The 24,033-nt window shown below is 38.2% G+C and overlaps 1 protein-coding gene across 1 annotated transcript in view; it reads left to right on the top strand.

The window, feature by feature from the left end:
• BANK1 (B cell scaffold protein with ankyrin repeats 1) overlaps positions 1–24,033 on the top strand; it is a gene marked incomplete at both ends in the record, with an annotated part of 145,476 nt that overhangs the window by 56,099 nt on the left and 65,344 nt on the right. Inside the window, one exon of the mRNA XM_082281984.1 lies at positions 1,823–2,019. Within this exon, the coding sequence (XP_082138110.1) occupies positions 1,823–2,019 (197 nt within the window). The remainder of the gene's footprint in view (positions 1–1,822; positions 2,020–24,033) is intronic.

Here is a 24,033-nt window from a genome sequence, read left to right as displayed (position 1 = left end):
ATTGCAAAAAAGGGCAGGTTGAACACAAAGAAAATTACCAGGACTATCTGGCATTCATTAAGAGCTCTGAGGAAATTTTAAAGTGGAATAGCTAGGTTTCTAACAATGCAGTTTTTCAGTTTTATAGTACCAGGAGGTGTGACTCTGATGCCAAAATCCAGTTTCTCGGGTGACATTGTGACCTAGAAGCAGGTTAATGTGTTATCTCTACTGGACAAACTAATAGAGATGTTAATAAGATAAGTTTTCTGTAATGTGAAGTCTGGCTTTATGATTTTCTTGTAGTTTTTTGTAAGAATCAGCAAATCTGGTTAAGTCAGTAACTGATTAGGTATGGATGAATAACTGATCAAAACGAGGTGGCAGGCAATTAGGAAAAATCTTTCTTTGCTAGTGATACAAAGTATTCAGGGTAGTATGGAAAAGGCTAATGGGGGGCGGGGAACCAGAGATTTAATAATTATGCAGTAAAATGTCAGATGATATTCAGTAGAGGTAAAACCAAAGTGATGCAAGTGGAAAAAAAGCAGTCCTATGTTATCATCCAAAATGAGAGGATTTGAGCAGGCTGTTAGTGCTAAGGAGTAAGACTGCACAGTTCCATGATAACATCAACTTGTTGCTAGGCAGCAGATCAAAAAGCTAAGGAAATACTAGGAATTGTTAGAAAAGGAATAGAGAACAAAACAGGACATAATTATGGCAATGCATAAATTACATGGCTCATCCAAAAGTTGAGTATCATGTGCAGCTCTTCTCCTGTCATCTCAAAATAGTTACATTAGAGCTGGAAAAGGTTGAGGAGAGAGCAGTGTGTGTGGCAGAGCTGGTTCTCTATGGGGCCCAATTAACTAGACTGGAGCTCTTCAAGAAAGAAATTCTGGGAATGAGTAAATCACTCGAAGTGCATAGAGGGCAGACAGGGATGGAGAATAAGATGAATTAGGGACTGTCAGTTGAACCTAGCAGGAGCCAGGCTCAAAGCAACCTAGGGGAAGCATTCCTTCATGCACTGGGTTGGAAAGACCCTCAGAGTGCAAAAGGTTGATGGTGCCTGGGGCAGGCTGGATGCATGCTTGGAGAAGAGATACACTACATGCTGATTTATAGACGAATTGGTAGACAGCAAACTATAAGTGATCAGAAAGTAGAGTATGAATGCAGAGAGAAGTATTGTTTGTGCTTGAAGTCTTTTTCTTTGTTGTTGTTGTATGTAACTTGTGGTCACCTGTAGAGTTAAAATACAGGAAGATGCTGAAATGATAAACTGAATGTCCCAGTTCTCCAACATAAAAATAGTTTGTGATAGAAATTAATATCATATTATTTCAGATACATCCTAAAAGCTGTTACCTAATACACTTGTCTTTAAATTCTCTGATTTTCATTACAGGGATAAGCAAATTTTTGCAAGTCTCTGGTAGTCATGTGAATTTTCAGAAATGATTTTTAATATCAAAACATAGCATCATAACCCGATAAAAATGTCCCACTCAAAAATATTCCACCTAAGCAAAAGCATGTCTTGGCTGTAGAATTTTTGCCCTTTTTAAGAAAGCTTACTTCTCAATAGAACTAAAGTGCTTTGAAATCTGTCAGGATAAAAATGAGATTTTTCAGTTACACCAAAAGCTCCTTCATTGATATATGTATAGGAACTGTAAAACAGTTAATTGGAGAAATAATTCTTTGGGTGTTAGTTCAATATTGGCAGCTTGATGACTGTGATTCCATAGGACTAATATTCAGAAGACTTTTATAGAAGAAGGTGTTCTAGGAAAGCAAAACTTTTGTTTATTAAGACTTTGTTTCCATTATACAGATAGCCATTTGGAAGAATTTCCTACCCTACTTCACTGTGCAGCCAGATTTGGCTTGAAGAACCTTGCAACATTTCTACTCAGTTGTCCGGAGGCCACACAGGCTTGCAAAATAACCAATAAATATGGAGATGATCCAGAAAGTATCGCGAAGAAGCACGGGCACAAGGAGCTAAGAAAATTAATCAAAGAATTGTCAGTAAGTCCCTATGCTTTCCATATGTCATCTTCAGCTGGGGGGCTATGATAATGTACTACTGAGATTCCACAGTATCACTTCTTGTAAAGACTAATATGTTGTAGTCCTTCTGTCTGAAAATATTGTTGTACTCCAGTCTCAGAAGGAGGGGTCAAAATGAGGTACAGCCACTTTCTTTGTGCACTGTCATAGTGAAGATCAGAGGCTTTGCACTGCTTGAATTTTAGGCATGTAAGGGAAGGAACAGTGAGCCAGAAGTACCTTATGTGGCATGGTTAGATTGGTGCTTTCAGCACCCTAACAATGGTTATATTGTACGTAGTCTAGACCAGCTGTCTAGAGTAGGAGATAAAGACTTCTTTAAAGGTCGCTTTAAAAGGGACTATGAACTCTCTTAGCATTGCCATTCTTCACCATTCAGAAAAGAGTTGTTTCCCTGCCTTGGGAAAACTGTTCATGCCACTGTGAAGGAAGGGTAAGTTTTATCACCCTTAGATGGAGTAAATCTTTCTTCAGCTGGGTATGCAGGAGGGGTTTGGGGCAATAGTTGCCTTTTCACATGAAAGGTAGTAGTAAAATAAGGGTCTTTGCATAGTTCTACCATGCAAATTATTGCAAATAAAACCTAACAAAATTGCAGTAAAAAAGCTATGTAGTATAGTGACATTTGAGAGCTTTGACCTACTTTAACTCTTTTTGTGCTAACTGTTCTATGTGCAGATATGATAATTCTACAGTTTTCTATACTGCAGTTGAGATCAAATTGAACTGAAGAAAATACCATCCAGCATAAAGCTGTCCACAAAACTGTGCTGTCTTCCTGGATCACCATGTTAGTAATTTCACATTTAACAATTTCTAACTGCTGTAATTGTCTCACAGTCATCCTTACACTGGTCAGAAATCTCCTGCCAGTAGCAGTCTGATGTGTAAGGTCAGGCTTTTCAGTTCTTGGAGTTTACCAGTTTGGCTTGAAGAGACTAGGATTGTATTCCCTAACCTCCCCTGCCTGTGTATCTGGCTAGGTTCTGTCTTTGCATGGTCAGAAACTCCCAGTAAAGCTGTAGGCAGAATATAAATAAGGTGATATCTAAGTCTTGGTGACATACCTTGATTTCTTTTCTAAGACAGTCATATGAGTTGAAGAGTTGAAACATGGATGAAAAACCATTTTGGAAACATGGTTTCTGTTGATAAGTTTTCATGTTTAATGATAATGATTAGTTCCATAGGACATTTATTTTTTACACTAGTGTTGTAGAAACTCAGCTTCTGATGTGTCTTTGTTGTGCATTCCACATGGAACTGGAAGCTTTGGAAAATGGGTCATTTTGTTTTTATCCTAATGTACTCATGTGGTTTGGGGCTTCTGCAAGGGGAGACAAGTAAGCATGGTACAGACTCAGCTGATACGCGGAGAGTTGTATTGCATTTCTACAGTCTTTTCACATTTTAATAAACTTCATCAGTGATGGAAGGCAGTGCTTGTGAGGGTGATCTGTTTCACTCTAAAAAGCGTGTAAAATGTGTGCATACCTTTGGTTAGCTTTTCTGTATTAGTAAGATTATTAATTGTCCTAATGAAGTCTAAGTATAAATTCGTCAGTCTAAAACATGTATTTAAAATGGCAACTGAGCTCTACTGTGTAATTTTTCATTAAAACACTTCTCTCATGGCACGTACCTGCTACTGTTTGCACATAAACAGTTAACAATAATTGTTCTGTGCTTTCCCAAGTCTAAATACTTAATACCAGCACTGAAGTAAAAACTACTCTATGGACACTGTAAATGTGTGTAGTGTGGATAGGACGTGCAGTTGTACTACCTGTTTTCAGTTGATTCAAATGGTGTGGCTTAGTAATGCAACACAAGTAAAAATCTGAGCATGCTTCAAATCTGCCAAATGTGTAATATGATATTATAGAAATGTTACCTCCAGCCACTGGAAGAAAAATGGCTTATTTGTGTCCCCTGTAATAGTGCACTTAGGCACAAAAACACTTACTGTACCTCTGTAATTGATGGGAATGTGGAAAAGAAATATTTGCATGGCTCTGAGCCAAGAAGAATTTAACCATGTTCCTGTAACTTCCCATTACAGCTGTAGTATTGAAATTGCTTATTTATTACAATAGAAGTACTTTTTCATTTGGCATACCTCTTACTGTTTTAAAAGTGTTACTTGTGTTTGGCTGTTCAAGGAGTAGCCCCAAAAGGCACACAGTAATTCATTGCCTCTATCCTAAAGAGCAAAAAGGTTCCAAAAAAATGAATGCATTAAAACATACATTCACTTGGTCGGAAATCCTGCAAGATGTCTTTCATTTGCTGGAAAAAGACCAAAAAAACCCAAAAGTGTCAATTTGGGCTGGAGAATTCTTGGGGAGTAAGAATTCCCTGAGATGATTTGAGAGAGAGTATCAAGAGATGAAGCGGTAACAACTCAGCTACTATTTCTGCCTTCAAGCCCCAGGGGGCTGTGCAGGCCTTTCTGGTGTCTGCTGGGCAGATCAGCGCTCGGGTTTCTTCGTTGCTGCTGCTTTGCTGGTGAGGCCCTCCAGCTTCCCTGTCCAGCAGGCTTAGTGGAAAGGTGCTCAGGGCTCTGTTGGCAAAGGTGAGCCATAGGAGCTGGCTGGCTTGGACACTTGGTCATCTGAATCACACAAGTTCCTTATCCTTGTTTAAAGGGAAAACCTGTTTCCTGGAGCCGGACACTGACAGTGTCGGCGTGGGGAGTGTTACAGCCACAGAAGACAGATCTGGAGTGCCTGGTGGGAATGCTGGGAGCTGATGTGTGAAAGCAAAGCATAGGGGAAGGATCCCCTGTCATGAGACATGCTCCTCAGCTACGTGAACGAGGAGGGAAGAGATTTTTATGCTTTTAGTACCAGAGTCAAGTGCAGGGTCGTTAAATGCTAAAACCTCCCATCCATTAGGATCCTCTATATATCTGTGCTTCCACCATGGTAGGATCTGCTTTCTCTGTCAGAAATCCTGCATTTCAAACGCTCCTTGAAAATGTCTTCTCTGGTGAGGGAACACTACAATACTTGAATGACTTGCATTAAAGGTACTAAATTGGTGAAACTGTGTCTAAAAGAGTCTTTAGTGAGGATTTTTAGTGAAACTCAGTTTCAAATATGCCAGCAGTTTATTAAGCAAATAGATTTTTTTTGCATTTTAGCACAAAGCCACCTCAATGGGCATTCCTTTCTAATTTCTGCATGTTTCATTATAGTTTAGATGAAGTAATTCCCTCTTCTGTAGCATAAAAGAGGGACATCACTTAACATTCTGTGATAACACCCTGAATTTAGTCTTTTGATTTTTATTGCTCTATACCTTCAAATATTTGAATGTTTTCCACAATTGCTTTCAGGCTGAATTGCTTGAATCAAGTGTGTCAATTTAAAACTAATAAGAGACATTTGGTAGGAATACTGTCAGGAATCCTTGTCTCAGTATATCTGAGCCTTTTGAGGCTCAGTTGATCCAGCTGAGGCTCAAATGCCAGTAAGAAATGCTTTCCATTAGCCTCAGGTCAAAACATATCTGCAGTCAGCTGTTACGGTACCTGTGACAGGTAGTACCTTGTTAAGTGACAGTAGTTTTCTGGGATATCAGGACTCTATTTCAGATGTTTGCCTTCCGCATATGCTCTGTCTCTGAAAGCTGCTATGACGTGAGCTTGTTCTTCTGGCCACCAGCTGTGGTTTTGTAAGTCTATGTAAAAATTCTACCTCCGGGTTATAAAGAAATCATTTAAATTATGTTCTTATCCAGCGCACAAAGGAAGAACTTAAAAAATAATGCTTAGAAATGTTCTGTCATCTAGGTGAGTAATGAGGGGAGTCTGTTCAATTTGTGACCTGATTATTTAAAATTGGAGGTCACAGTGGTAGCCAGTTTAGGCATTTGTGCTTTGGCATGGGCGTAATTCTTTGTTCCAGTGCTTTGGGTTTCTAGTTTCTCCCTTCTTTTAATAAGAGCTGTGTAGCTGCATGTGTCATAGTCAGGAAGATTAGTGTACCACTGTAGTATACATCACAGGTTCTAAAAAAAACACAATTCAGAAAGTGTTTTATTGGTTGGTTAATGCAGATACTTCCTGGTTGCTGGCTTCAGCCTTTAAAATATGTTCCTAGGGTTGGCATAAATAATATTTAAGTATAAAAATTGAAACATCATTTCATGTTGTCACCACACAGTTGAGACAGCACAAATTAATTTTTGTTTTTAAAATAACCTTCTGACATTTCAGAATTGGTTACCAGAAGTGTAAGGCAGAAAATGCAGGTTAATTGAACTTTTTTTAACTTGCCCTGTAGCCAGGCCTGTAAGTCTGCAGCAGGACAGGAGACTGATAGCAGAATCTTCTTCCTCTGCCACTAGCAAAACTCTGTCTGGATTCCTTGTTTAACGTAATTTTCTGTCTGCCTGCTTGAGGCATCCCTTAGGCAGCTGTTGAAAACATAATAGGTATTTAATTCTGTACATATTGGTGGAAATTCCTGTAGAATGGCATAGACTGAGATTGCCCTGCATGGCTGTTCAGAAGAAGCTTGTTTTCTTTCCAGAATGCTTTCAGATTCTTTCTAACGCTTTTGAGGTACATCCTGCACAGTCTAGATCCTCAGTTACTGAGTTCACTGCTCTTAGAAGTTCCCTCAGTAGCAGAAAGAAACACAATCTTACAGCTGATCATAATTTTCATTCAGAGCCTGTTTCATGGAAGATACATGTTTTAGATAGCGGGGGGATGGAGGAAAGAAATTTTTCTTCCTGAAAAGCCAAGCTGTGTTTTTATAAATCATAGCAAACTTAAAGGATGGGCAGAAATGTAGGTTGAGAAGTAATTCATCATTGTACACCTCTCCTCTTTCATCTCTTACTTTGAAGTCCATGGTTGAACCAGAATGCAGAATCTCTTGAAGTATCTTCAACTTTATGAAATAGAAAACAGTCTACAAAAACAGGCTATTAATGACAGGAAATCTTTAGATTGCAGGATTCTCATAATTTGCTAGGGAGTTATAGAAGCTCATCAGGAATCAGCATTTTCTGGACACAAAAGTATTATTCTTCCATTTATGTTTAGCTTTGTGTTTCTGTAAAATGCTACATAATGTGGCAGAGCTCCTCAGCAAGAAACAGATTTTTACATCTGGTTGCAACATCTTCCTGAGCTATTAATTTTCTGCTGGGAAAGGATCACATGTAGAAAGATGAAGAATCTTAAATGAATCTGATTGCTGTCAATATTTCTCTAATTACTTTAAATGCTATTGCAGTATTGCACTGGCCCATAGCTCATTACTTTCACATATCTGGTAGAGTATGTGACACAGAAGAGGATTAGTCTGGTTTCTGAAATTCCTTCTAATCCACCAGGGAGTCCTTGGTGAAGCCTGCTGGGATTTAATTCTTGTCACAATATTTTAGTGCTCAGAAATGTCAATTACATGCATTCTTTGGTACACTGGAAGTTACCTCACTGAAATGAATAAGTGACTGACTGTGTTCTTTGATACTCTTCCGTGACTGGATAGTCAAAAACCAAGTTCTTAAAGAGAGGCTTCCTATTGTCAGGTCTTGGTGTTTCACGTTTAAGATTTGGTTTGGGGAATTTATTTTACTAGGTGACAAGATTTCCCTCTTTTCTTTTTCATGTGTTCTCAGAGGATGTGCTACATGTAATAATAACGTGCTAGCATATACTGCCTTTTGAGGTCAGGCAATTTATGCTTTAGTGAAGAGATAAGGTATAGACCGAGTACAGAAAATTTTGGCTTCAAGTAGGAAAGGCTTGATTTTTCATATTTAGAAAACCAGCCATTACACTAAACACATTTTTTAAGTTTCTGTGTTGACTTTTATTCAGGCTGGAACCTTGCACCTTAGCTGTGATTATATCTCCTGTCAATAAGTGTGCAATTGAGTGCAACCTTCTTGCAAAAAGAATGATAAGTGGAACTGCAGATTTGGAAACCTTACTTTTGTATAAGATGCCTATTGAAATTTGTGTGTAATTTAGAATGAATGAGAATTTTTTTTCCAAAGAATTGTCTGGTGTTTTGTCTCATCTTTTGATAGTCTGTAACTATAGCAGTGACACAGTGGAAGTCAGTTATTTGCAATTCACTATTTCTAAAAGCTTTTACAGTTTTTAATGGAAACTTGAATACTAATGAAATTTCATGTAAAAAGCTTGTGAATTAGAAGTAGGGAAAATGCAAAAGGATTCTGTGATGATACCTCTGTTCTGAAAAGTATTTAGGATTGTAAATGCTAAAATACAGATTTTCACAGGTTTTTCTGACTGTTTGTTGACAGGGTGACATCAGCAAGGATACTTGGCTAAGGGACCATTTTGGAAGGCGGGATGTGGAGTATCCCATTTTTCAGAAGTACTATATAGGCTGAAAAGAACCATTCTTATCATTTACCTGCATTATTAAGCTCTGAATTTTTTTGAACTCCTGAAAAACATTTGGCTAAGCTGTTTATGTTAATGAAAAATGCAAATGCAATACTTTATAGGACAGAGAGAAAATAAGTGACCATGTTATGTTGTTGTAGAAATCAGTGGCATGCCTATGTCAAATCTGGCCTCTGCATCTATGAATACGTGTGGAAATGACAAGCTGAGGTAGATAAAGACTCTGCATTAGCTTGAGGACATGTTAGAAGGCATATGGTAATGATATGTAGAATAATGTCTGTTTTCAAAGAAAATGAGCTGCTTCTGCTTAACCTCTGTCATGGAAAGTGAACAAATTGGACATGAAATACTGTTGTGTGTAAGGTGTCATTTTTCTATTCAGCTTGTTAAGAAACTGCTGAAGCTAGAAGCATAGGAAGTTTGCAAAAGGCTAGAGATTTTTGTAGGTGTTGAGAACTTTTAGTCACTATGTAGTGTGTTTTCATAGTGAGGGCATGAGTCCTCTACCCAAGTTACAAACCAGTTGCATGAAGTTAAGCAAGAAATTTTCCCAGGGAGAGAATGCCCCACAGTTTTCCATTTTAACAAATGTTCCTTGCACCTTTCAGTCAACCTTCCTGCACTGACGATATCAATAACTGTATTATTAGGTGTGGAGGTCTTCTTCCTTAAATACAGACATCTCAGAAGCCCTTAAAATGCAAAGAAAAAAGTTTAATTATATAAAATTGCCTGCTAGCTGGTTTACTGTAGAAGGAAGGATTGCTGAGGCATTCCAATGGGAAGTCTAGAAGCAAGTTTTAGTTCTTGTCTCTGTCAGCTGAAGCAATTTGAAGTTATATGCATAGCTGTCAAGAATCAGTTTCACCTTTACGTAGCATGTGCTGCCAGCCTGATTATCTGGAATATGCCCTTTGGCTCGCTCCCAGTGATCTGTGAGGAATCAAACATTGTCGTATCTTACAAGTTGTTGAGCACAAAGAAACTATATCAACAGTGCCTTTCTCCAGCCCCTCAGAAGGGGGAAAACCAGGATTTAAAAAAATACAAATGAAAAAGACCACCACAGAGAAAAAAACAGTAATAAGGGGTTTTCGGCTTCATGGGGAAAATGAAGGAAAAGTAGGAGAGGTAAGGAGCTGTTAAAATTATTGTGGTAAGTATAGTCTGTGAGCCAAAACCACCTACATTTTGAGTGACATTGTGAGATCTGAGGGGAGCATTTTGATCTCAGAGCCCTAAGAAAAACTAGGTGGAGAAGCAAGAATTAATGAGTAAAGTTAGGTAAGAGGCTTGCTGAGTCCCTAGCAATCTGAAGTTTCAGTGCTCCTTACAGATCTAATAGTGACTTACCAGGCTTTGCTACAGCTGTAATTTATTGCTTAATTAGAAAAATTGTCTTTGGGCTTTACATCAATAGAATGACCATTAGGGAAAGGCATTTCTCAAAGCTACCAAGCCTATATGGAAACTACTTAAGAAAATGCACTTCTGTCCTGCATAGTGTTAGTTCTGTTTAACACAGCCCTCCAAGGTCTCAATTTATAATTCTGTCTGAGGACCCTGCACAGAAGGCACACTCTTTATTTTGCCTTTGATTCTTTCTGCCCCCGTATGTTCTACAATAAATGATTCAGTATTTCATTGCCAGAACTATAGGGTGTCTAGTAATACTCATTTTCATTTCTTCTGTTTGATGAGAGCTTAAAAATGTTTTTTGAGTTCCCACGCTCTACCGAACTCAAAAGAACACGCAGCAGTTGACACAGAGATGTCTGCTTTTGTGGTATAAAAGCCAATGTAACTGCTAATAGATTGCTTTGTAATACATGTTAAGTAACCATCACTGCAGTTGAAATTTATGCTGTGTATGTAGCAGAGATGGGCAGACCTCCTCAATCCCATGAGCCACATGCCAGAATCTTCATCTTCACATGTCGGAGGTTTGGGAGTTATTCTTGGGCGGTTGTTAAAGGCTCCCCACAGCCCTTACTGTGAATATGAGGCACATAACTGGATCTTAGCACTCTCTGCTGATGCCAGCCTTCAGAGTCATGTTGGCTTGATTTTACTTGCTCCTGAAATTTCAGGTTATTTTGCTGCCTTGTGATAGCCTTGGGACGTGACCTGGGAGCCATCCTTGAAATATTAGGGAACTGCTTAGGACCTGCCACCCGTGGCCTTCTGAATTCCAACTGAGTTCATTTGCTGTTAATAAATACAGCTTTCTAAGAAGCCCAAGAATAAGAGTAGGCAGAGATGGCTCCTGCTGTATGGAAGACACTAGCAAGTTCCCCTTGGGCTACTGAGGAAAACAGAAATCAGCATCTGTACCACCATGGAAGTAATAGAGTACGTGTGATTCCTAATTGGATCACTCAATCAAACCTTCAAAGATCTTTTTTTAATGAGATGTATTTTTTAAAAATGCTTCCTGTTGATAGCATGTACTGTCTTACATAAATGGGTCAAAGGATTGAACAAAAGTTTCCATGGTGACTTTATATGACTGCAAAGTGCTTTCCAAATTAATTAAAGTCTTGTGTTGCAAGGAAAAGAGGTTGAAAGGTGACAAAATCTAGTACTGGTATATAGATCTGCAGTCAATTCTGGCCACTGTGTCCTAGGGACACCTGTCATCACTGACAGCACAATCAGGGAAGTCTTAACTGTAAAAACTAGTGAATTTCATAGCTTTCTTCTCTTCATAACAGTTAAACAAGACAGACCCAGGTGCAAGCCTGAGTAAATCATGCATATACAGAGCAACACAAAAACCCTTCTTATGGAAAATCCAGAACACATAATTTCAGAATTTTGGGAGCAGTCATGATTAGTGAGAACTGTTCACATGATTTTTTCTAAATTATTAATTAAAGAGTAGGGTAATTCATTTTTAACTATTTTCTTTTGTGCATATTAAATGCACCGATGTAATGCAGAGAGATTATATTTCTTACTAGTTTTTTAGTAAATAAAATGACAAAGAAGCGAGTTTCCATATACAGTACATTGGAGCAGCATTGTGTTCATTATAATTCAGTTAACATTGAAATGTTAATTGAATACTGCTTATTTGTTTAGATAGTAACTGTAGATTAATCCATAGATTTTCCTAATTGGAGGAAGTTTCATGTTAGATTGGTACACAAGTTGTTGTAATGTATTATCAGTGGGTTTGATTCTATTGGTACTACACCAAGCTAATAACATGATAGTATATAGGATAGAAATGTGGTTTAGAATGGCCTCTGAGTGAGTTGGAGAGTAAGTATTTCCATGGTTACTGATGTCTTCAATTTTTGATCTCAGCATTGAGAGGAGATACATGTGGGCATCCCTATATCTAAATTGGTGTCAGTAGTGTGATTTAACAAAGTTTTCTTGGTCTTTGGCTCATAACATTTACAATTCTGTTTTTTAGCAAAGCACTTCGTAATTTTAAAGATGTTCTTCTTTTTATCCTTTGAGTGTTGCTTTAGATGTAATATTCACGTATCAGTGTAGCTTATATGTAAAAGTACATGGTGATCAGTGTCAGATACACTAAACTTTATGCATTAAAATGTGATATTATGAATAACAACTAGAATTATCTCACATTACACAAATCTGCCAGTATTTGTCATCCTGTACATCAGTGGATAATTGCTGAACTGTATACTAAATTTTTATCCCAGCTTCTGCCTCTTCTAAGCATTGCATGCTCAGAGTATACTAATTTTTATAAGATTAAAGTTTGAAGTTTATTTGGTAAATACACAAATTAGACAGATGTGTATTAGACAGAACACCCTCTGTTCCTGTCACCTTGAATAGTCTGCAGAAATGGCTGGAAATCTTAAGTTCAGAAATCCCAACAAAATTATTGCCCCTGACCCATTAAGATAGTTTATTATGTCTGTGTACAGAAGACGAATAGAGACAAATTACTTTAATCACAAATTTAAGACATGTTATTCCACATTTTTTGCTGCCTATAGATACTGAGAGGAGTGAATGTCAGAGCAGTGCCTATGGGGCCATTTATTAATAAGAAAAGGATCTATAGAAACTTGACCTTTCTGATATTTGCAGAATACCAGAGTATTCTCTGAGTCTGGATCTGGCTCTCTGTTACTCCCATTGTAGCTAATCTCTGAAACAGGGCAGAGCCATGAGGATCTAACATACCTGCCTCAATAAAACGTCAGATTCCAATTGTGCTTTTTAATCTATTTCTAATTATAATCACATTTTTTGATATGCTGCTGATTAGGGGTGAGATACGGTTTCAGCATAGGTTTTTCCCATTAACATTAGCGTAGTGTTTATTTTAACATCATCCGTAAGAACTTTATTCTACCCAAAAAAACCCAATACCAACAATACTCAAAATAATAATGGTGGTGGGCAGCTTTTGAATAGTGTTTGCAGAAACACAAAATCCTGTGTCTCTGTTCTGATGGTGGATCCTCTTTCCCTTTTTCAGTCTATATGTGATGATTAGACATTATTGCTAATTGAGGTTGCTTAGTCTGAGATGGAAGAGGCCTAAATGTTGTTCAGGAGAAGTCTTTATGTTCTGGGAGAAGTCCTTAATAGGTGTAATTCTAGGTAACATGATATTTTGTTGAGAACCCATTTATGTGAAAAAGCTAAACTTTTCCTCAGAGTGACTCTTGAAGGCACTTGTTTTATTTTTTGTCAGTTCTCTTCTTCTGTCTTTCTACAATTACTTTAACTTCATGCACTGGAAGCTGCTAAAAAAAATTGTTAATGTGTCAGGCATCTTTAAACCATCCTGTTTCAGCTTAGTCTTGCACTGTGCTTTACACTCTGGCTCTGGCTGACTTAATCAGTCTTTGAGACTACTCAGCAAATGGAGTTTTAGGACCTCTGAACAATCACTGATTCAGTGGATGCCACTAGGCCTTCAGAACGGAGAAAATCTCCTTCAGAAAAGTTCTTCAGTCCTCCTTCAGAAAAAACTTCTTTTCCTAACCCTTTTATATGAAAAGGGCCGGAGTAAGTAAAACAAAATGAAATTAAGGCAAAGAAATGATTAGGTGAGAGTCCTAAGATTATTTGCAAGGGATAGGACAGTGCTGAGCAGAAGGCAAAATGTAGACATGACACCAATCCATGGGCTGTGCCAGGACCCACGGGAGGAGGAGGAATCACTGCAGAAATCTAATATTTACTGATTTCTATGCTATCAACCAGTTCTGCTTCACAGAAATTATGTATGTAAAATTTAGGTTGGTAATTGACCATTTTGTTTTGTCTTCCCCACACCAAGATTACTGATTCTTTATCTGCTAATGGAATAGAGATGGATTTGTGAGCATCTGCCCAATTCTTTATAATTTTGGCGAGTGACACGATGCTACAATTTGCCTGTGAGTTTATGTTCTTTGGGCTGGGCAAGTAGAGTATTCTGTCCCAGGAAACCTGGTAGATAAAGAATCAAACCCCCAGCTGAATACAAAGTTATCAAAGCAACTGAGTATTTTTTTTGTTAGACCTTGTTGCTATTTTCATTGTAAACAATTGGTTTGGTTTTTTTAAAAGATCTATTCGGTTTATCAATTTATTCACAACTACTGCATTTTGCTATGACTTTGTTCCATAGTTCCAAACCTTCGATAAAAATTCAGGTGCTTTCACTGTCATTTCTTCTTTGTCACTTCTTTGTCTCAGTCAAAATTATGTTCATTTTTCTCTTGATTATGGTAGTGCAACACTTATTAAGAAAAGGATGAACACCTTTGGGGCTGTTAGATTTTATTTTCTACACAGAAGTAAAGGAGGGTGTTTTCTAGGATTTGAGAAAAATAAGCGGAGTAGAAGTCTGGAACTTTGTTGTATGTATACATATAGATTTTTTATGTATGTGAGTTTTTTGTTTAGTGCTACCTAAATTATGTATGCTAATAAAATGATGGTGTTTGTATAAGATGCTGTTGTATTAATTATGTATGATGTGGATATGTTAAGAAGGTGTAGAGCTATTTTAGTCTACTGTTAATTTTTTCTGACTTAGTAGTGCTGACTGGTGGAATTGGAACTTGACAGAGCTGTCGTTCAGCCTTACATGTTCTTATTCCACATTGAGAAATGCTTTATACCTTTACATCAGCAGAGTCTCTTTTAGTTTGAGATATGGGTCCTGACTTCTCTTCCCCTTTGTAACTCCACTTAATGCCCTCAGTAGGGTTCACAGTACATCTAAAAGATAATACCCTTGGAAAGTGCCCCTGAAATAGCTTCTAGGTCTGGAAAACAGGCAGCAAATCTGCCCTTTTGAAATGATGGGTTACCCTGTCCGATACTGCTTGTGTTGATTGTCAGCGCACAAAAAGTGGAAAAGCAGAGATTGGAACATAGCTTCACCTGACATTTTCAGTGACAGCAAGCCACAGTGATCTGCTCCTAGAACAACTGAATTTCTATTTGCCACACCTCGAGGAATATCAAGGTAGCTAGGGATTTGATGTTCCAATCACAGAGACCTGATAGTTTTTGAACACAGAGAGCTTGGCCTAGGCAGTTAGCTAATTGGAGGGTAATGCCAGTTAGAGCATTATTTCTGAAGAGAAGGAGTCTGTTAGTATGACACATGCCATCTATGTCTGTCTGTGGAGAGAAAAGCAGATGATAATGCTCTGGGAAAACAATGCAGCTAGCCTAGAAAATGGGGAAAAAAAATAAAAGGAGGGATTCTGAGGTTAATAGTCGTGGACAGAGAGGGATAAGAGCATTTTGTTGTGGTTTTGTATGCTAACGTGGGTGTTGTCAAAAATTTGCAACTGAATGCGTTCTCCAAGTGAATAAATGTGTTCTTCAAGAAAACAACTGGAAAGATTAGCCAACCTCATAGCAAAGGAGACATAACTGCTAAATTCAGAATTAAAATTCAAGTCTTTCTTTCTTGTGAGTTCACAGAAAAAGTAGCCTTTTTACCTGAAATTCTTCTTCCTTGTTGTAGACGCACTTTTTTGATCATACTGATCTTCTGAGTTAAAGACGTTATTCTCTATGTAAACAGCAGCTGTTCCACATACAGGTCTTGTGATTAAACTTCTGTAACTTCATATCTTCACTTAGCTAAATAAACATAATATCCTCAAGAAATTATCTCTGGCATGTTGTAGCTGGCAGTGCAAGGTGTTCCTGTGTCTGTATATGTGTATCCTGTACATGTCCTTTAAAGAAACTTGAGCACTTATATGACAACATAGAAAATTAATTTTAAGCACTATAGGTAAATCTGCAGTATTAAAAGCTGGCAGACAGGAAGACATTATTTGACAATCAGTATTTTTTAGGTGCTTCCAAATCTTAGTCCTGCTATAAGTCTAGTAGTAGATTGGAGATGGACAGCTAGAGATGAATACAGCTAAAATTACTTATGTCAGCCTCTGTTTGCAGATCAAATATATTCAAAAATGATACCTGTGCGGGTGGGCTCAGAGATATGAAAAGTTTCAAACTTCTAAGTGTGAAAGACTGAGGGAGTAAAAACTGTTTTTACAGAAGTAAAATTTGTTTTGTAACTTAAGAAGTCTAGATAGACTTTTGTGTTTGTTTTGGTGTGTTTTGCCTGGTGCAATTTCTCTTTGTGCTTTTCTCTGCCACAAAGTCTGTGGGACATGTAAGTGGTTTAAGGACCTATAGAATGAGGTACCACTGTTCAGTACAGTGATAGTTTGAAAACATTTTTTAGATTAATAGTATTAAGTGTACAAAATTTGCAACATTATTACAGGAACAGAGTAACTTCAGCGACAACTGAGCTATGTTATCTATTTGCTTACAATTAGATGATTCGTTATATATTCTGTAATGTGCAATGGCTTTATCTAGAAGCAAAGAGTAGCTAGATCTAGGTGATGAAAAACAGTAGCAATCTATGTACAAACTACCAGAAGGAAGCACTTCTGAACAAAATTATTCCTGGAAGCTGTATTTTGCATCTGGTGGAAACAGCATGACAGGGCTCCTCCTTGGTTTTTGTACTGCCATGACCAATAAAATGTAATCAGTAGAGAAAAATTTGCACCTTTTTTGGCTTCTGAGTCATGTCCAAAATTGATTTGCACGCTACCTCACCTCTTGTTTTCATAAGGAACTGTAGGCTTTCTTCACAAAACTGGAGGAAGTGGCTGGTGTGTTGCCAAGTATACAGTGAGGTGGCAGGGGTTTTTGAGAGGTCAGACTGCATTTGAGGAGAGGTTATCACTCTCCAATCTCTGTTCTACAAACTACTTGCCTATGAGGGAAAAAGTAAGGCAAAGGAAAGGAGTTGCTTTCCCCGGCACTTTTTCTGCGTTGCCGCACCTCTCTTCCTTCTCTGGATGGTTTTGAAGGATCCAGAAAGCAGCAGATTGTGCAAGTCTATTTCCGTGTTTGCAATTCCCAAATCTTGCAGTATTACCAAGATGTTTTGATTGGGACTTTCTAAATGGTGTTTACTGTAGCTGATGATTCAGTCGCAGCTGTTTCAGTAACTGTTACTGTATCGTTTATACATTTCATACTAAACAGACAAATTAAGTTTGGCAGGGACTCATGCAGTAGGAGCTGAAGGTTTGTAACTGGTGCGGGAGCCCCTCTGTCTCTCTGGTGAAACTGCAGGATAAAGAAGGGGGTTTGACTTCAAGGAGCACTGTGGTTTTAATTTCTGATATTGTGGATCTGCCATGTCTCCTACCAATGGAGCAGTGGAGGGAAGAGTGTCCCTGCCCTTTTCCTGGTTCAGTGTAAAGGGAGGAATGATATGCTATAGATCTGTGCACAGCTGTCCAGACCAGGTTCCCTTATGTTGTAGCATATGCTCAGAACATCCTTCTTGTCTGGGATCATGGGAAAAGGCCAGCATTCAAACATTGAGAGAAATTTAAGAATGCCTACAAGTAGGCCAGCAGAATTTTTACCACCCTCTTTTGATGCTGATAAATTGCATAACTGAATTTGTGATTTTTATACTGCAGCAGTTTGGAAACTTAGACTGATACACATGTTTACTGAGGATTTTGGAGTAATATCATGGGATTTGTTAGTATCAGAATTGCTGGGGCTTGTGCAGAAGGCTCTTTCTGGCTCCATTTTTGCATGCTAGTATGTGTATTTTTAATCTAGTCTGGATACCAGTGCCTATCTGAATTTGCTAATCTGATGTTTGTCAATCCATATTTGGGGGTTGGGATTCCCCATTCTGTTCTGGGTTACTCATTCCATGAACAGAGATGAGTCATACTCTTCTTGTGAGACTATTAAGACTCTTGGCACTAGAAATGGAACTAAATCACACAGGACGTTCTGCAGAGTCATATGATAAGGAGAATGCATACTAGTTGTCACTGATTCAGTTGCTGGGGGGAATAGCTACATCACTTAATGGTTCAGAATTGAGGAGGCTGAGAGAAAAAGAAGCTTGACAGATGTGAATTTAAATTCAAATTACTGGGTTTTAGCCTAAGAGTAAAAATTACTGGGGTTTCTGAACCCACAATAATTTTAACTAATATACCACCATATTATGCCCATTCATTGGTAATATACTCTAACATTAGTGATGGTGATAATGTATTATCCTTATGCTTTATTATTCATCAAATTAATCCCTTAGCTATTTCTCTTAATTTCATTTCCCTTACTCCTGGACTTAATCTCTCTTTACCCATTGCATGCAGGAGATCTACCTACCTGTAGCAAATTTTACTGATTTCTCAGTTACAAGGAATTAGGTTTTGCTTTTCCAGAAAGGCCTATGTATTAGTAGAGAACTTCCTCTTTAGAAGACACTTTTTAAGGGAGCTGAAATGTTAGACATACAAACCTGCTACAGATACATCTCTGAAAACAAAAAAACCCCAGTATTTAGGAAGAAAAAAATTGACTGTGGTTCTTTATGAAGTGTTTTGTGTTTTCTCCTTTTTTAATTTTTCTTTTCTGTGAGTGTTGCAGAAAATGCTTAAACACCAGAAATAGCTAGAACTTGATGCAAGCAGAGTAAGGCTTTCACAGGGTGAAATATCCCATTATGGAGTCACCAACATTATTTGCTACGGCCCCTTCATGGCAGATTTTAGTAGTGACTCTGGTTTACACCCATGTAAGAGATTACAACCAAGGCAAGCAGGCTGGTAAGGAGTGTCTTCTCTGTAAAGCCCTGTTATCTCTCTCTACTGTATAACAATATTTAACAAAATAGCCTTTCTCTGGATACTTTAATAATTGCTAGTTGAGAAACTTCACTCACAGGTGTTGTGTATTTGTTCATTGGGGCTTTTCTCCTATTCATTTATTTGTCTTAAGCCGTGAGCAAAACTATGCAGGGCTTCAGTAAAGCCAATGCAAAAATGACACTGAACTTGTAAGGAATAGGGGAGCTCTTGGAGAATATGAGGGTGTTCTGATTTTAAAGGTATTTGGCATTTTTTAAATACCGTTACTCATTAGGGCCTAGTTCCTTATTTAAGGTGTTCTGTGTGCTTATGCATTCTTAAAATGCTGTATTAGCTGTGATTTTGAAGATGGCTTCAGCTAAAAATATTTGATTCTGACTGTCAAAATACTGCTGAGGAAGAATCTGATTTCACAGGACTAGATGATGCTTTCTAAGCAGGTGTTTCCATATTTTACACTACTGGTGATCTTAGTTCTAGCAACACAGTCTGAACTGGCCCAAATATGTGCAGATGGCTTATGTATGTGGGAAGTGGTTTTGTCAGAATGTCTCAAGCATGCTTGTTCGAGAGATATGTACAACAGCAGCTCAGTATTCATGGCTGAAATACATTTCAGAGCATAGATTTAATTTGATTTGATAAGTGGCAGAAGACATCTGTCATCTGTTGTTTTTGTCAACAAGGGTTTGTCTTCCCCTACTCCTATATTTTTTAAACAATAGGAAAATAGGGGAAAATTAGTATTAAAACTTTGCTGACCAGATGTTGTCATTTTACCTTTTAGCCTTAGTGCTGATTTCAGAGAGCTTTGTTCAAGCCCTTCATAATTATTTTCATCTTCATTTTATTATTTTCACTTACTGAAAATAATTGTCTGCTTTTTTGTGACTCAAACATTGATTAATTTGATCCTAATTGTGGAACTAATGCTAGTAATGCAGTTCTTTGCATTCCATCAGAAAGGCTAAAATATTGCCATTTTCTGCATTCTTCTTTTTATTGTTTTAGTAAAGAAGAGCAGTTATTACATTTCTCCAATTTTTAGAAGTAAAAGGATTTCACAGAATCTTTCAACATTAGCTGAAGATATTTCTCCTTTGGAGATGAGGAAGTTCCTGACCTGAGTCAGAAGTTATCTGAATAATGAAATAGTTTCCTCTAACCTCTGCAGAAGTTGCAGTATGAAAAGAAATGCATATATAACAGAGTATTGGGGTGCAGATAGAATCTTATCCTCTTTATTCATGTCTCATCTCCTTAAACTGGATCCTGTTCATATAAATACGTCTATGGTTTTATCATAAATATTCTGGATACATGGCTGAGTCATGCTTGCTCTGTATTGGTTACAGTACTGTAAGTAGCCATGCACAGAGCTGGAGAGAGACAAGTTGTACTCAACTTTACCTGCTCTCACTACAACGATACCAAAAGATAAGACTAGGGAATGTGTTTCCTGAAAAAAGCTTGATTTGGTGGTGTTAGACTCAGGAGTATAAGGATGTGAAGTTAGATATTCTCCAGTGTTTGGAATCAGATACTAGGTAGTTCAAAGCCACGCATCCATTAGGCTACAGCATGGTTCCCCTGAGCCTCTGTGGAAACACTAAAGCAGAGGTTTACATGTGTGTCCTCTGGCCATGGACTTGTGGGCTACTCAATCTAGATGATGCACTGAGGAGTGTGCAGGCAATCTTCCACTTTACAAATGTCGTGATTTTCTGGGAAACGTATGCAATGTACCCCAAATGCAAAGGAGGAGACCTCACCCCATCACCCAGTGGATACGAATCAGACAACATTTACCTAAGGCAGTAACTTAATGGCTATGTTGTGGAGGTTTTTTTTTGGTAGGAGTGTATTGCCTGAATTCATATTTGAAGGTTCAGAAGAGATAGTGTTCATTATATAAATACCCTGCATTGTTTATTCATCTTGTACTAATTCTGCTGTGCTGACCTTTCAGCTCTGAAACTGATACAGCCCCCAGGTTTAAGGCAATATACTTTCTCCAGTTTCAATTGTGTCTTACAGAAATATCTGTGCTAGAGCAGTGTTTCCCATAAAGCCTGCAAGTCGAAGGAGAGGATTGAGGTGAGATGGCTGAATTAAATTGCTGAAAGCATCACTGTCAGAGGTATTAGCAAAAGTGATTTTAATATGATGATGTAGGACTGCAGCTCAATGGCAAGGTTCACGTTTATGCTACAGCACAATCATTTGAACAATTATTCAAAACTACTAAGGCACAATTGAAAGTTACTATACTACAAGGTTTTATGTGATATTGGTCAGTTAGCACTAATCTGCTGTAGGTATAAGGTCTCTGACCTAAGGACCAAACTCGAGAGGTGTCCCAGTTCAAGAGGAGATCATCACCATGCAGCCATGGCTGCCTAGCAGGGAGAGCTCAAGGACGGCTCATATGGGATAAACTGGTTGCCTTGCAGTCAAATTACATGCAATGGGAGAGGTGTGCATGAGCCTCCTTGTAACCCACAACATCCTGTGCTCCTTGATGAATGAGTCTTGGGAAAGTCACCAGCTATTCTTGTGTTACATGCATGGTCAGTGTTCCAAGCCCCCCATATGTTGATGCTCACAGCGTCGCTCTGCTCCTTTATGTCTTTTCAAAGAACAGATTGAAACTAGAGGAGTTCTTGGCCTGGCTACAGCTGAGGCCTTTACCAAACTGTTGCTGGCTTGGTTAAGGCTTCAAGTGCATCCATCACACAGGGTTTTATGAAACAGTGTATTTATTCCCTTTCTCCCCTCCTGAGTCCCACAGAGGATTGAGTAGCTCCGAGCTGTGGCAGAAAAAAAATCCTCTGAAGTCAGAAGATACAGAAGGCAAAAGTTGAGGCAAGAAAAAAAGCATCATAACTGCTTTGGATACTTTCAGATTTCATTCCTCTGAAGTCTGAAAATGGATGCTGGCAGGGAGTTTCTTTCCTTCACTTTTGAGTTTTGTAGGTGGAGAGGGAGCAGATGATGGACAGCAGCAGCTCAAATCTCTGTTCTAGCTAAGCAGTATAGCACAGTGCTGGGCACTCATCATCAGTGTTGACAGCAGCAGAGATGGGGGTGGACAAATGATACAAGAATAACATGTACATAACCAGGAGGGTGTAGTCCAGCAAATCTGGGAGCTATTCCTGCTTTTTGAGATGCTAACTAACTCCTTACGTTTAATTGAGATTGGCTGTACATTACCTAGGGGGTTAAGCTGTTCTGTGTTCAAGCCATCCTTTTACACTACTATAGGAGAGTAATTGTCTGCATTGCACGGTATTTAATTTCCTTGCCTAATTAAACTAGAAGGAAAAGGAGTGCTGTTGTACAAAGAGTAAATTCCTCAGTGGTTTACTTCATGTTAAGTAGATTTATGTAGAAATTCATGTTTGTGGTATGAAGTGAAATGGTTCCTACCTGCCGTGCCATCTGTCTAGGTTAGCCACTCATGTCGGCAGAGATCAGCAGAAAGGTGGCAGCTAGAATTTAATTTAGCTTTTGTTCCTTTTATTACTTTTGCAGAGTACTGTCACCAGTTCAGTTACTTGATGTCATTGTTGAACATCTCAGTGGAAGGGCCAAAGCATGTTCTTTTGGGTGACGGACTTCTGATCTGCAGTTTACAGGCAGAACAGGGAGAAAAATCTGTACAGTTTCTCTCTCCCAGGTAAACAAAGAAATAAAACAGTTTCAACTGATTATTTACTGTCTCTGTGAGACATGCACTGGATGTTTTTCAGATGTAAAAAGAACAAAGTCTAACCATGAAAATGCTTGAAGAGATTACAAGCAGTGCTATATCGGGATGCTGTAATTAATTTTTATTAATATAAGATTGTATATATAGAGCAGCTTTTCAGAACGTTATTTGCCTAGTAACTTGACTGAAAGGAAAAATGCAGTTATACAGCAGAATTGTAGGGAAGGCAAGAGGCAGCACTGAACTGAGGAAATCACCCTGTATGGACTCATGGGTTCCAGAGCAGAAAAATGTTTCTAGTCTACAACAGCATGTAGGGTTCTAGAGTTCTTGTCCATGGTGAGGGATTTGCAGTAATATGTGTTAACAGTATGGTTTATTTTCTGCTAATTTCATCGAGATTCTTACTGTTCAGCCTGATATGTGGCAGAAAAGGACTTTCCTGTTTTGATTTTCTTGACAGTAAATCTCTGTACTTTTCTGAAATTTCTGTACTCTAAAAGGCTTTGGGGCCTTTTTTTACTTAGAGATGGTCCACACTCGCTTCTGCTTATAAATGGTAGGGGGGGTTACTAAAGAAATAGTGATAAATACAAATACATGGAACTTAGCCTTTAATGGGTTTATGTTTACTAAACAAAAACAGAAAGCAAAAAGTTTAATGCAGTTCATGGGTGGGGGAAGCAACTGGGAAGGAGTTTTGATACATGCAGTATTTTAAACTCATGCCAGAAGAGTGAGAGTGTGATGCATCCAAGCACAGCATTATTGCTAATTAGACAACGATGTAAAAAGAAATCAGTGGTGTCAAAATGTGGACTGACTGCCGTGCTCAGAGTGTGCTACTCCTCTAAAACCATAATTAGATGACTCAGCTACAGAGTTGTTTGGACAGATGGTCCCCATGAATTATTCCAATAACGACTTGGTAAAAACTTCATTACAACGATTCTTCTCTGAAGAACTCCACGGATGCCAAGTTCTGCACCCGAAAGGCACTTGTGTGCTTGTCTGCTCCCATTCATGTCTGGATGAAGGTGATTAAATTAAGACACTGATGTAGGTGCTGTTCTGAGTTTACTTGGTGTTAAAAAGCAATTGAATAAAGAGATTTGCATTACCTCCACCTAGTACATTAAGAAAAAAGAACATTGATCTGCAGTCTGTTGGAGACTAGTAGACTTAGGAGAATTTAAAACATCAGTTGATAAATTGGGTAAGAGAACAAAATTTTAAAAATGTTTTAAAACTGTCACTTTTAGCCAAGGGAGTGAATTTGGCTTGCTAGAGTTGTCTTTTCTCTTTCAGAATAACCCAAAACTAATCTCTGCTTCACAAAATGATTATATGATGATTGCAGAATTTTATTACATCTGGAAAACCTTTTGTCAGTTATACTAGTGTGCTTTAACATATTGAAAGTAATGTTCTTCAAGTCAGAAGGGCATGGGTCAGATTTCAGGGCGATACATTTCACTTAGATACCATTAGGATTTAAATAACAGGCTTGACTTTAATCTTCTCTTCCATGTATTTGGAGGGCTTGTGAACATTGATTTTTATGCACAAACACAGAACAATAAGCTGGCTGCCAGAAAATGATTGTACCTCCAGTTCTTGTTCACTGACTGCTGAACTCTCAGTGTATCTTAGTTCTATGTTCAGGTTAGGGCTTGCTTACA

This window comes from Coloeus monedula, assembly GCF_965178545.1.
Source record: "Coloeus monedula genome assembly, chromosome: 5".
Taxonomy (NCBI): domain Eukaryota; kingdom Metazoa; phylum Chordata; class Aves; order Passeriformes; family Corvidae; genus Coloeus; species Coloeus monedula.
Note: the sequence above shows the minus strand (reverse complement) of the source record. Positions and strands in the feature narration are given on the sequence as shown.